Raw genomic sequence first — 14,659 nt, forward strand, 5'->3', positions numbered from 1 at the left:
GTCTCCTAACTGAGCGTCCATATCGTTGTGTCTACTAACTGAGCGTCCATATCGTTATGTCTCCTAACTGAGCGTCCATATAGTTGTGTCTCCTAACTGAGCGTCCATATCGTTGTGTCTCCTAACTGAGTGTCCATATCGTTGTGTCTCCTAACTGAGTGTCCATATCGTTGTGATGTCTACTAACTGAGCGTCCATATCGTTGTGTCTCCTAACTGAGTGTCCATATCGTTGTGTCTCCTAACTGAGTGTCCATATCGTTGTGATGTCTCCTAACTGAGCGTCCATATCGTTGTGTCTCCTGACTGAGCGTCCATATCGTTGTGTCTCCTAACTGAGCGTCCATATCGTTGTGTCTCCTGACTGAGCGTCCATATCGTTGTGTCTCCTGACTGAGCGTCCATATCGTTGTGTCTCCTGACTGAGCGTCCATATCGTTGTGTCTCCTGACTGAGCGTCCATATCGTTGTGTCTCCTGACTGAGCGTCCATATCGTTGTGATGTCTGCAGTAGCAAAGTGGTGATGTTGATCTTGTTGATGGAGTTCCACATGCTGATTTCCTGAACAGTAAAATCCACAATACAACAGGCCGTTGTTTGGATGTTTTCTGTCGTCGATGTGTGTGATGACACAGCATTGTCACGGTTTAACTTGCGGTTGTCTGTTGTTCTCAGCGGTGTTCTGGAAATATATCACTTTCTGGGCGACTTCTGATTTCACTTCACCATTTTAATACAGTGGAATAGTAGTATTACTCAATCTGCAGTCTAGATTTACTGAGAAGGACTGATGAGGGGGTATGACCAGTGGGACTGCAACACACACACACACACACCACACACACTTTCTTAAGAAAATCAAATGACGGTATGACAGTAGATGTTACCAAGACAACCTGACGTTTATCTTCATAGGATAATAAAACATCCGCTGAACGCAGCCCTGGTAACATTACCAGTAACCTACTGAACGTAGCCCTGTTAACATTACCAGTAACCTACTGAACGTGGCCCTGCCTGGTAACATTACCAGTAACCTACTGAACGCAGCCCTGGTAACATTACCAGTAACCTACTGAACGTAGCCCTGCCTGGTAACATTACCAGTAACCTACTGAACGCAGCCCTGGTAACATTACCAGTAACCTACTGAACGCAGCCCTGGTAACATTACCAGTAACCTACTGAACGCGGCCCTGGTAACATTACCAGTAACCTACTGAACGTGGCCCTGCCTGGTAACATTACCAGTAACCTACTGAACGTAGCCCTGGTAACATTACCAGTAACCTACTGAACGTGGCCCTGGTAACATTACCAGTAACCTACTGAACGTGGCCCTGGTAACATTACCAGTAACCTACTGAACGTGGCCCTGGTAACATTACCAGTAACCTACTGAACGTAGCCCTGCCTGGTAACATTACCAGTAACCTACTGAACGTAGCCCTGCCTGGTAACATTACCAGTAACCTACTGAACGTGGCCCTGGTAACATTACCAGTAACCTACTGAACGTGGCCCTGGTAACATTACCAGAGACCTACTGAACGTAGCCCTGGTAACATTACCAGTAACCTACTGAACGTAGCCCTGGTAACATTACCAGTAACCTACTGAACGTAGCCCTGGTAACATTACCAGTAACCTACTGAACGTAGCCCTGCCTGGTAACATTACCAGTAACCTACTGAACGTAGCCCTGCCTGGTAACATTACCAGTAACCTACTGAACGTAGCCCTGCCTGGTAACATTACCAGTAACCTACTGAACGTAGCCCTGCCTGGTAACATTACCAGTAACCTACTGAACGTGGCCCTGCCTGGTAACATTACCAGTAACCTACTGAACGTAGCCCTGGTAACATTACCAGTAACCTACTGAACGTGGCCCTGGTAACATTACCAGTAACCTACTGAACGTGGCCCTGCCTGGTAACATTACCAGTAACCTACTGAACATGGCCCTGCCTGGTAACATTACCAGTAACCTACTGAACGTGGCCCTGCCTGGTAACATTACCAGTAACCTACTGAACGTAGCCCTGGTAACATTACCAGTAACCTACTGAACGTAGCCCTGGTAACATTACCAGCAACCTACTGAACGTAGCCCTGGTAACATTACCAGCAACCTACTGAACGTAGCCCTGGTAACATTACCAGCAACCTACTGAACGTAGCCCTGGTAACATTACCAGTAACCTACTGAACGTGGACCTGGTAACATTACCAGTAACCTACTGAACGTGGCCCTGGTAACATTACCAGTAACCTACTGAACGTGGCCCTGGTAACATTACCAGTAACCTACTGAACGTGGCCCTGGTAACATTACCAGTAACCTACAGAACGTAGCCCTGGTAACATTACCAGTAACCTACTGAACGTGGCCCTGGTAACATTACCAGTAACCTACTGAACGTGGCCCTGGTAACATTACCAGTAACCTACTGAACGTGGCCCTGGTAACATTACCAGTAACCTACTGAACGTGGCCCTGCCTGGTAACATTACCAGTAACCTACTGAACGTGGCCCTGCCTGGTAACATTACCAGTAACCTACTGAACGTGGCCCTGCCTGGTAACATTACCAGTAACCTACTGAACGTAGCCCTGCCTGGTAACATTACCAGTAACCTACTGAACGTAGCCCTGTTAACATTACCAGTAAACTACTGAACGTAGCCCTGGTAACATTACCAGTAACCTACTGAACGTAGCCCTGGTAACATTACCAGTAACCTAGTGAACGTGGCCCTGCCTGGTAACATTACCAGTAACCTACTGAACGTGGCCCTGCCTGGTAACATTACCAGTAACCTACTGAACGTGGCCCTGCCTTGGTAACATTACCAGTAACCTACTGAACGTGGCCCTGCCTGGTAACATTACCAGTAACCTACTGAACGTGGCCCTGCCTGGTAACATTACCAGTAACCTACTGAACGTGGCCCTGCCTGGTAACATTACCAGTAACCTACTGAACGTAGCCCTGCCTGGTAACATTACCAGTAACCTACTGAACGTAGCCCTGCCTGGTAACATTACCAGTAACCTACTGAACGTAGCCCTGCCTGGTAACATTACCAGTAACCTACTGAACGTAGCCCTGCCTGGTAACATTACCAGTAACCTACTGAACGTAGCCCTGGTAACATTACCAGTAACCTACTGAACGTAGCCCTGGTAACATTACCAGTAACCTACTGAACGTAGCCCTGGTAACATTACCAGTAATCTACTGAACGTAGCCCTGGTAACATTACCAGTAACCTACTGAACGTAGCCCTGGTAACATTACCAGTAACCTACTGAACGTAGCCCTGCCTGGTAACATTACCAGTAACCTACTGAACGTAGCCCTGCCTGGTAACATTACCAGTAACCTACTGAACGTAGCCCTGCCTGGTAACATTACCAGTAACCTACTGAACGTAGCCCTGCCTGGTAACATTACCAGTAACCTACTGAACGTAGCCCTGGTAACATTACCAGTAACCTACTGAACGTAGCCCTGCCTGGTAACATTACCAGTAACCTACTGAACGTAGCCCTGGTAACATTACCAGTAACCTACTGAACGTAGCCCAGATTGCCCCCATCCATCCCACTAATTGGGCCACTTTTTTGTCCAATTTTGTTACCCGACTCGAGGTAAAATTCTCTAAACTACGAGGACTCGATGCATTGTGAAAGATGAGACGCTCAAGAGTTTTAAAATCAATACCGCGATGATGTCATTTCAAGCAGACTAAAGAAAAGACAACGCCAGAGTCCAAATGTGCACATTCCGATATCATAAAACTCCTCTGTCATTAAAAAACAAGTGTCAACATTTTTATAATCGCGATGTTTGATGTACAACGAACAGACGACACGGAGTCACACCCTGGGGTTGTTCTGATCACTATAAACAGTTCTTTTGTTGTATTGTGAAGAACATTTTGTCGTCTTGACTCCGTTCTATAAGTACCCAGAATTACCCAATCTGCTTCTCTGAATCGCTTTGTGAAATCCTAAACACTAAAAATCAGATTTAAAAAAACATCCGGTCGTGATTGGGAGTCCCATAGGGCAGCGCATAATCGCCCCCCAGCGGCGTCCGGGTTTGGCCCCGAGGGGGGGGTAGGCCCGTCATTGTAAAAATAAGAATTTGTTCTTAACTAACTTCCCTATTTAAATAAATGTAAAAAAAAAAATGCTTTCAAATCATGCCCAATATTGTGATTTATAAAATGGTCCGTTTTTGGGATTGCATAAAACAACAACAGTAATTGTGTGATTGGCGGAGGTGCAGGGCTGTTACAAACAGAACCACCCCCAGTCTGCTTGCTCTAGTTCCTCAACAGCACAGCTAGGAGAGCTCAACAAAACAAAAAATCCTTAAAAATCCTTAAAAAAATATACTTCTTTCAGTCATAAAAGTACATGACTTTAGGTACTGTGCACATTTATTAAGAGAGGTGTGTGTGGCCAATTGGGAGACACCAGTTAGTCGTCTCACTCAAACCCTTGTCACTTGGTTTTTATGGTTTACCTACCCCAACATTTCCCAGGAATATTCGTATTGTGTTACTGAATGTTTCCAGAGTATTTTTTTCTTCTTCAGATTTCGTTGTCAACAATGTTTGGATTCAGTCTCGTGTCAGGTGAACTGTTGTGTCCTCACCTTTGGTCTAATCATTTCCCCATAATCTCCAAACGGTTCCCATAATCTCAAAACTGTCCCCATAACCTCCAAAATGTTCCCATAATATCCAAACCGTCCCCATACTGTTCCCATAATCTCCGAACTGTTCCCATAATATCCAAACTGTCCCCATAATATCCAAACCGTCCCCATAATATCCAAACCGTCCCCATACTGTTCCCATAATATCCAAACCGTCCCCATAATATCCAAACTGTTCCCATAATATCCAATACTGTCTCCCATAATCATCCAAACTGTCCCCATAATATCCAAACTGTTCCCATAATATCCAAACTGTCCCCATAATCTCCAAACTGTCCCCATAATATCCAAACTGTTCCCATAATATCCAAACTGTCCCCATACGGTTCCCATAATATCCAAACTGTTCCCATAATATCCGAACTATTCCCATACTGTCCCCATAATATCCAAACTGTTCCCATAATATCCAAAATGTTCCCATAATCTCCGAACTGTTCCCATAATCTCCAAACTGTCCCCATACTGTTCCCATAATATCCAAACCGTCCCCATAATATCCATACTGTTCCCATAATATCCAAACCGTCCCCATACTGTTCCCATAATATCCAAACCGTCCCCATAATATCCATACTGTTCCCATAATATCCATACTGTTCCCATAATATCCAAACTGTTCCCATAATATCCAAACTGTTCCCATAATCTCCAAACTGTCCCCATACTGTTCCCATAATATCCAAACTGTTCCCATAATATCCAAACTGTTCCCATACTGTTCCCATACTGTCCCCATAATATCCAAACTGTTCCCATAATATCCATACTGTTCCCATAATATCCAAACTGTCCCCATAATATCCAAACTGTCCCCATAATATCCAAACTGTCCCCATAATATCCAAACTGTCCCCATAATCTCCAAACTGTCCCCATAATATCCAAACTGTCCCCATAATATCCAAACTGTTCCCATAATCTCCAAACTGTTCCCATAATCTCCGAACTGTTCCCATAATCTCCAAACTGTTCCCATAATCTCCAAACTGTTCCCATAATCTCCAAACTGTTCCCATAATCTCCGAACTGTTCCCATAATCTCCAAACTGTCCCCATACTGTTCCCATAATATCCAAACTGTTCCCATAATATCCAAACTGTTCCCATACTGTCCCCATAATATCCAAACTGTTCCCATAATATCCATACTGTTCCCATAATATCCAAACTGTCCCCATAATATCCAAACTGTCCCCATAATATCCAAACTGTCCCCATAATATCCAAACTGTCCCCATAATCTCCAAACTGTCCCCATAATATCCAAACTGTCCCCATAATATCCAAACTGTCCCCATAATCTCCAAACTGTCCCCATAATATCCAAACTGTTCCCATAATCTCCAAACTGTTCTTTTTATTTTAAACGTCTACTATGTTTATTCCACATTTGTTCTGTAAGAAAGCTTCCAGTTTAACCCTGTCCATAAAGGCCAATCCCCACCAGTGTAAAGGGTTGACGGGATAGTTCATCCAGGACATGAGGGGGACATTGACTTGCAGGGTTTTGGACAACAACAACAAAAACGTTTATTATTTGGAGACAGTGTCCAGTTAAAACAAAAGCATGGATTACCGTGTTTTTTTATTTTATTACAATTTAGTCTTACTTTGTCCCAAGACTGCTGACAGGGTAAGGAAAACAAAATATCATTTTTCAGGTGAACTATCAATTTATAAAAAAGGTCAGAGTTGTGATACTAAAGAACTGTACACATATTCACAAACAGGTCTCAGAGTAACAGAACCGGATCTAGGATCAGGTCCCATATTCACAGTCTCAGAGTAACAGAACCGGATCTAGGATCAGGTCCCATATTCACAGTCTCAGAGTAACAGAACCGGATCTAGGATCAGGTCCCATATTCACAAACAGTCTCAGTAACAGAACTGGATCTTGGATCAGGTCCCATATTCACAAACAGTCTCAGAGTAACAGAACTGGATCTAGGATCAGGTCCCATATTCACACACTCAGTAACAGTACACTATGTGAATGGGGGTCCTGATCAGCAGTACTTCTCTGAGACACTTTGTGAATGGGGGTCCTGATCAGCAGTACTACTCTGAGACACTTTGTGAATGGGGGTTCTGATCAGCAGTACTACTCTGAGACACTATGTGAATGGGGGTCCTGGTCCTACATCAGCAGTACTACTCAGACACTTTGTGAATGGGGGTTCTGGTCCTACATCAGCAGTACTACTCTGAGACACTATGTGAATGGGGGTCCTGGTCCTACATCAGCAGTACTACTCAGACACTTTGTGAATGGGGGTCCTGATCAGCTGTACTACTCTGAGACACTTTGTGAATGGGGGTCCTGGTCCTACATCAGCAGTACTACTCTGAGACACTTTGTGAATGGGGGTCCTGGTCCTGACATCAGCAGTACTACTCTGAGACACTTTGTGAATGGGGGTTCTGATCAGCAGTACTACTCTGAGACACTTTGTGAATGGGGGTCCTGGTCCTACATCAGCAGTACTACTCTGAGACACTATGTGAATGGGGGTCCTGATCAGCAGTACTACTCTGAGACACTATGTGAATGGGGGTCCTGATCCTACATCAGCAGTACTACTCTGAGACACTTTGTGAATGGGGGTCCTGGTCCTACATCAGCAGTACTACTCTGAGACACTATGTGAATGGGGGTCCTGATCAGCAGTACTACTCTGAGACACTATGTGAATGGGGGTCCTGGTCCTACATCAGCAGTAGTACTCTGAGACACTATGTGAATGGGGGTCCTGATCAGCAGTACTACTCTGAGACACTTTGTGAATGGGGGTCCTGATCAGCAGTACTACTCTGAGACACTATGTGAATGGGGGTCCTGGTCCTACATCAGCAGTACTACTCTGAGACACTATGTGAATGGGGGTCCTGATCAGCAGTACTACTCTGAGACACTATTGTGAATGGGGTGGCCTGATCCTAGCATCAGCAGTACTACTCTGAGACACTATGTGAATGGGGGTCCTGGTCCTACATTCAGCAGTACTACTCTGAGACACTATGTGAATGGGGGTCCTGATCAGCAGTACTACTCTGAGACACTATGTGAATGGGGGTCCTGGTCCTACATCCGCAGTACTACTCTGAGACACTATGTGAATGGGGGTCCTGATCAGCAGTAGTACTCTGAGACACTTGTGAATGGGGGTCCTGATCAGCAGTACTACTCTGAGACACTTGTGAATGGGGGTCCTGATCAGCAGTACTACTCTGAGACACTATGTGAATGGGGTCCTGATCAGCAGTACTACTCTGAGACACTTTGTGAATGGGGGTCCTGGTCCTACATCAGCAGTACTACTCTGAGACACTATGTGAATGGGGGTCCTGATCAGCAGTACTACTCTGAGACACTTTGTGAATGGGGGTTCTGGTCCTACATCAGCAGTACTACTCTGAGACACTATGTGAATGGGGGTCCTGATCAGCAGTACTACTCTGAGACACTATGTGAATGGGGGTCCTGGTCCTACATCAGCAGTACTACTCTGAGACACTATGTGAATGGGGGTCCTGGTCCTACATCAGCAGTACTACTCTGAGACACTATGTGAATGGGGGTCCTGATCAGCAGTACTACTCTGAGACACTATGTGAATGGGGGTCCTGGTCCTACATCAGCAGTAGTACTCTGAGACACTATGTGAATGGGGGTCCTGGTCCTACATCAGCAGTACTACTCAGACACTTGTGAATGGGGGTCCTCATCAGCGTACTACTCTGAGACACTTGTGAATGGGGGTCCTGGTCCTACATCAGCAGTCACCTACTCTGAGACACTATGTGAATGGGGGTCCTGATCAGCAGTACTACTCTGAGACACTATGTGAATGGGGGTCCTGATCCTACATCAGCAGTACTACTCTGAGACACTTTGTGAATGGGGGTCCTGGTCCTACATCAGCAGTACTACTCTGAGACACTATGTGAATGGGGGTCCTGATCAGCAGTACTACTCTGAGACACTATGTGAATGGGGGTCCTGGTCCTACATCAGCAGTAGTACTCTGAGACACTATGTGAATGGGGGTCCTGATCAGCAGTAGTACTCTGAGACACTATGTGAATGGGGGTCCTGATCAGCAGTACTACTCTGAGACACTATGTGAATGGGGGTCCTGATCAGCAGTACTACTCTGAGACACTATGTGAATGAGGGTCCTGATCAGCAGTACTACTCTGAGACACTTTGTGAATGGGGGTCCTGGTCCTACATCAGTTCCTAACCAGAGCATGTGATTTATTCATTCACCAGACAGTAGGACCCTCGACATGTGATCTGTCCCTGGCATCCAGAGCAACATGGCGGCCTGCAGACTGGCTTCTAGCCAGCACTCTCCTCCTGTGTCACATGGGACAAGCAGTAGGCCTGGATCCCTGGATACAACGTGAGGAGAGGAGAGGAGACGGAGGAGGGAGGGGAGGGGACGGAGGAGGGAGGGAGGAGAGGAGAGGAGGAATAGTAGGAGAGAGAAAGACAAATGAGAACATATAAAATATGGGATTTTGATAAATGCCGAGGCGTTAGATGTCACTGTATCGTCAAACTGCTCGTCATAGCGACTACCACTTCCTCCTGATTGAACCCCACTTCCTCCTGATTGAGACAAGAGGTCACGAGTTGGATCCAAGTGTGTGGGGGGGGATTACTGCTCTAACAGTCTGATGACCCCCCCCCCCCTCCAGCAGTAATCCTGGGTGTGTGTAGGTACATATTACTGCTCTAACAGTCTGACCCCCCCCCCCCCTCCAGCAGTAATCCTGGGTGTGTGTAGGTACATATTACTGCTCTAACAGTCTGATGACCCCCCCCTCCAGCAGTAATCCTGGGTGTGTAGGTACATATTACTGCTCTAACAGTCTGATGACCCCCCCCCCTCCAGCAGTAATCCTGGGTGTGTGTAGGTACATATTACTGCTCTAACAGTCTGACCCCCCCCCCCCCCTCCAGCAGTAATCCTGGGTGTGTGTAGGTACATATTACTGCTCTAACAGTCTGACCCCCCCCCCCCCCCCCCAGCAGTAATCCTGGGTGTGTGTAGGTACATATTACTGCTCTAACAGTCTGACCCCCCCTCCAGCAGTAGTCCTGGGTGTGTGTAGGTACATATTACTGCTCTAACAGTCTGATCCCCCCCCCCCCCCCAGCAGTAATCCTGGGTGTGTGTAGGTACATATTACTGCTCTAACAGTCTGATGACCCCCCCTCCAGCAGTAGTCCTGGGTGTGTGTAGGTACATATTACTGCTCTAACAGTCTGACCCCCCCCCCCCCCAGCAGTAATCCTGGGTGTGTGTAGGTACATATTACTGCTCTAACAGTCTGACCCCCCCTCCAGCAGTAGTCCTGGGTGTGTGTAGGTACATATTACTGCTCTAACAGTCTGACCCCCACCCCCCCCCCCCAGCAGTAATCCTGGGTGTGTGTAGGTACATATTACTGCTCTAACAGTCTGATGACCCCCCCCCTCCCAGCAGTAGTCCTGGGTGTGTGTAGGTACATATTACTGCTCTAACAGTCTGATCCCCCCCACCCCCCCCTCCAGCAGTAATCCTGGGTGTGTGTAGGTACATATTACTGCTCTAACAGTCTGATGACCCCCCCCCCCTCCAGCAGTAATCCTGGGTGTGTGTAGGTACATATTACTGCTCTAACAGTCTGAACCCCCCCCCCCCCCCCCCCCAGCAGTAATCCTGGGTGTGTGTAGGTACATATTACTGCTCTAACAGTCTGATGACCCCCCCCCCCTCCAGCAGTAATCCTGGGTGTGTGTAGGTACATATTACTGCTCTAACAGTCTGACCCCCCCCCCCCTCCAGCAGTAATCCTGGGTGTGTGTAGGTACATATTACTGCTCTAACAGTCTGACCCCCCCCCCCCAGCAGTAATCCTGGGTGTGTGTAGGTACATATTACTGCTCTAACAGTCTGATGACCCCCCCCCTCCAGCAGTAATCCTGGGTGTGTGTAGGTACATATTACTGCTCTAACAGTCTGACCCCCCCCCCAGCAGTAATCCTGGGTGTGTGTAGGTACATATTACTGCTCTAACAGTCTGATGACCCCCCCCCCTCCAGCAGTAATCCTGGGTGTGTGTAGGTACATATTACTGCTCTAACAGTCTGATGACCCCCCCCCCCCCCCCCCCCCAGCAGTAATCCTGGGTGTGTGTAGGTACATATTACTGCTCTAACAGTCTGACCCCCCCCCCCAGCAGTAATCCTGGGTGTGTGTAGGTACATATTACTGCTCTAACAGTCTGACCCCCCCCTCCAGCAGTAATCCTGGGTGTGTGTAGGTACATATTACTGCTCTAACAGTCTGACGACCCCCCCCCCTCCAGCAGTAATCCTGGGTGTGTGTAGGTACATATTACTGCTCTAACAGTCTGACGCCCCCCCCCCCCCAGCAGTAATCCTGGGTGTGTGTAGGTACATATTACTGCTCTAACAGTCTGACCCCCCCCCCCCCCAGCAGTAATCCTGGGTGTGTGTAGGTACATATTACTGCTCTAACAGTCTGATGACCCCCCCCCTCCAGCAGTAATCCTGGGTGTGTGTAGGTACATATTACTGCTCTAACAGTCTGATGACCCCCCCCCTCCAGCAGTAATCCTGGGTGTGTGTAGGTACATATTACTGCTCTAACAGTCTGACCCCCCCCCCCAGCAGTAATCCTGGGTGTGTGTAGGTACATATTACTGCTCTAACAGTCTGACCCCCCCCCCCCCAGCAGTAATCCTGGGTGTGTGTAGGTACATATTACTGCTCTAACAGTCTGATGACCCCCCCCCCCCCCCCCTCCAGCAGTAATCCTGGGTGTGTGTAGGTACATATTACTGCTCTAACAGTCTGACCCCCCCCCCCCCTCCAGCAGTAATCCTGGGTGTGTGTAGGTACATATTACTGCTCTAACAGTCTGACCCCCCCCCCTCCAGCAGTAATCCTGGGTGTGTGTAGGTACATATTACTGCTCTAACAGTCTGACCCCCCCCCCCCCCCCAGCAGTAATCCTGGGTGTGTGTAGGTACATATTACTGCTCTAACAGTCTGACCCCCCCCCCCTCCAGCAGTAATCCTGGGTGTGTGTAGGTACATATTACTGCTCTAACAGTCTGATGACCCCCCCCCTCCAGCAGTAATCCTGGGTGTGTGTAGGTACATATTACTGCTCTAACAGTCTGATGACCCTCCCCCCCAGCAGTAATCCTGGGTGTGTGTAGGTACATATTACTGCTCTAACAGTCTGACCCCCCCCCCCCCAGCAGTAATCCTGGGTGTGTGTAGGTACATATTACTGCTCTAACAGTCTGATGACCCCCCCCCCCCAGCAGTAATCCTGGGTGTGTGTAGGTACATATTACTGCTCTAACAGTCTGACCCCCCCCCCCTCCAGCAGTAATCCTGGGTGTGTGTAGGTACATATTACTGCTCTAACAGTCTGAGACCCCCCCCCTCCAGCAGTAATCCTGGGTGTGTGTAGGTACATATTACTGCTCTAACAGTCTGACCCCCCCCCCCCCTCCAGCAGTAATCCTGGGTGTGTGTAGGTACATATTACTGCTCTAACAGTCTGACCCCCCCCCCCCTCCAGCAGTAATCCTGGGTGTGTGTAGGTACATATTACTGCTCTAACAGTCTGACCCCCCCCCCCCCCCCAGCAGTAATCCTGGGTGTGTGTAGGTACATATTACTGCTCTAACAGTCTGATGACCCCCCCCCCTCCAGCAGTAATCCTGGGTGTGTGTAGGTACATATTACTGCTCTAACAGTCTGATGACCCCCCCCCCTCCAGCAGTAATCCTGGGTGTGTGTAGGTACATATTACTGCTCTAACAGTCTGACCCCCCCCCCCCCTCCAGCAGTAATCCTGGGTGTGTGTAGGTACATATTACTGCTCTAACAGTCTGATGACCCCCCCCCCCCTCCAGCAGTAATCCTGGGTGTGTGTAGGTACATATTACTGCTCTAACAGTCTGATGACCCCCCCCCCAGCAGTAATCCTGGGTGTGTGTAGGTACATATTACTGCTCTAACAGTCTGATGACCCCCCCCCCCCTCCAGCAGTAATCCTGGGTGTGTGTAGGTACATATTACTGCTCTAACAGTCTGATGACCCCCCCCTCCAGCAGTAATCCTGGGTGTGTGTAGGTACATATTACTGCTCTAACAGTCTGACCCCCCCCCCCCCCTCCAGCAGTAATCCTGGGTGTGTGTAGGTACATATTACTGCTCTGACAGTCTGAGACCCCCCCCCCCCAGCAGTAATCCTGGGTGTGTGTAGGTACATATTACTGCTCTAACAGTCTGACCCCCCCCCCCTCCAGCAGTAATCCTGGGTGTGTGTAGGTACATATTACTGCTCTAACAGTCTGATGACCCCCCCCCCCCCAGCAGTAATCCTGGGTGTGTGTAGGTACATATTACTGCTCTAACAGTCTGATGACCCCCCCCCCCCTCCAGCAGTAATCCTGGGTGTGTGTAGGTACATATTACTGCTCTAACAGTCTGATGACCCCCCCCCCCCTCCAGCAGTAATCCTGGGTGTGTGTAGGTACATATTACTGCTCTAACAGTCTGATGACCCCCCCCCCCCCAGCAGTAATCCTGGGTGTGTGTAGGTACATATTACTGCTCTAACAGTCTGATGACCCCCCCCCCCTCCAGCAGTAATCCTGGGTGTGTGTAGGTACATATTACTGCTCTAACAGTCTGACCCCCCCCCCCTCCAGCAGTAATCCTGGGTGTGTGTAGGTACATATTACTGCTCTAACAGTCTGACCCCCCCCCCCCCCCAGCAGTAATCCTGGGTGTGTGTAGGTACATATTACTGCTCTAACAGTCTGACCCCCCCCCCCCCTCCAGCAGTAATCCTGGGTGTGTGTAGGTACATATTACTGCTCTAACAGTCTGATGACCCCCCCCCCCTCCAGCAGTAATCCTGGGTGTGTGTAGGTACATATTACTGCTCTAACAGTCTGACCCCGCAGTAATCCTGGGTGTGTGTAGGTACATATTACTGCTCTGACAGTCTGACCCCCCCCTCCAGCAGTAATCCTGGGTGTGTGTAGGTACATATTACTGCTCTAACAGTCTGACCCCCCCCCCCCTCCAGCAGTAATCCTGGGTGTGTGTAGGTACATATTACTGCTCTAACAGTCTGATGACCCCCCCCCCCCAGCAGTAATCCTGGGTGTGTGTAGGTACATATTACTGCTCTAACAGTCTGACCCCCCCCCCCCCCTCCAGCAGTAATCCTGGGTGTGTGTAGGTACATATTACTGCTCTAACAGTCTGATGACCCCCCCCCCCTCCAGCAGTAATCCTGGGTGTGTGTAGGTACATATTACTGCTCTAACAGTCTGATGACCCCCCCCCCCCCCCCCCCAGCAGTAATCCTGGGTGTGTAGGTACATATTACTGCTCTAACAGTCTGATGACCCCCCCCCCTCCAGCAGTAATCCTGGGTGTGTGTAGGTACATATTACTGCTCTAACAGTCTGACCCCCCCCCCCCCAGCAGTAATCCTGGGTGTGTGTAGGTACATATTACTGCTCTAACAGTCTGACCCCCCCCCCCCAGCAGTAATCCTGGGTGTGTGTAGGTACATATTACTGCTCTAACAGTCTGACCCCCCCCCCCCAGCAGTAATCCTGGGTGTGTGTAGGTACATATTACTGCTCTAACAGTCTGACCCCCCCCTCCAGCAGTAATCCTGGGTGTGTGTAGGTACATATTACTGCTCTAACAGTCTGACCCCCCCCCCCCAGCAGTAATCCTGGGTGTGTGTAGGTACATATTACTGCTCTAACAGTCTGACCCCCCCCCCCCCCTCCTCCAGCAGTAATCCTGGGTGTGTGTAGGTACATATTACTGCTCTAACAGTCTGACCCCCCCC

At 48.7% G+C, this 14,659-nt stretch overlaps 1 protein-coding gene across 2 annotated transcripts in view; it reads right to left on the reverse strand.

Annotated features, from left to right (window-relative positions):
* Positions 1–7,934: 7,934 nt before the first annotated feature.
* nubp1 (nucleotide binding protein 1 (MinD homolog, E. coli)) overlaps positions 7,935–14,659 on the reverse strand; it is a 40,777-nt gene continuing 34,052 nt past the window's right edge. The window contains exons 11-12 of one of the 2 annotated variants that reach the window (XM_082976226.1): positions 8,530–9,140; positions 7,935–8,439 (exon numbers count right to left, since the gene is read on the reverse strand). In XM_082976226.1, coding sequence (XP_082832352.1) covers positions 9,088–9,140 — 53 coding nt within the window. In that variant the 3' untranslated portion in view covers positions 7,935–8,439; positions 8,530–9,087. The remainder of the gene's footprint in view (positions 8,440–8,529; positions 9,141–14,659) is intronic. The other variant, XM_082976227.1, reaches the window with a different exon arrangement.

The sequence above is a fragment of the Salmo salar genome, chromosome 06 (genome assembly GCF_965601325.2).
Source record: "Salmo salar chromosome 06, fSalSal1, whole genome shotgun sequence".
In the NCBI taxonomy this organism is placed as follows: domain Eukaryota; kingdom Metazoa; phylum Chordata; class Actinopteri; order Salmoniformes; family Salmonidae; genus Salmo; species Salmo salar.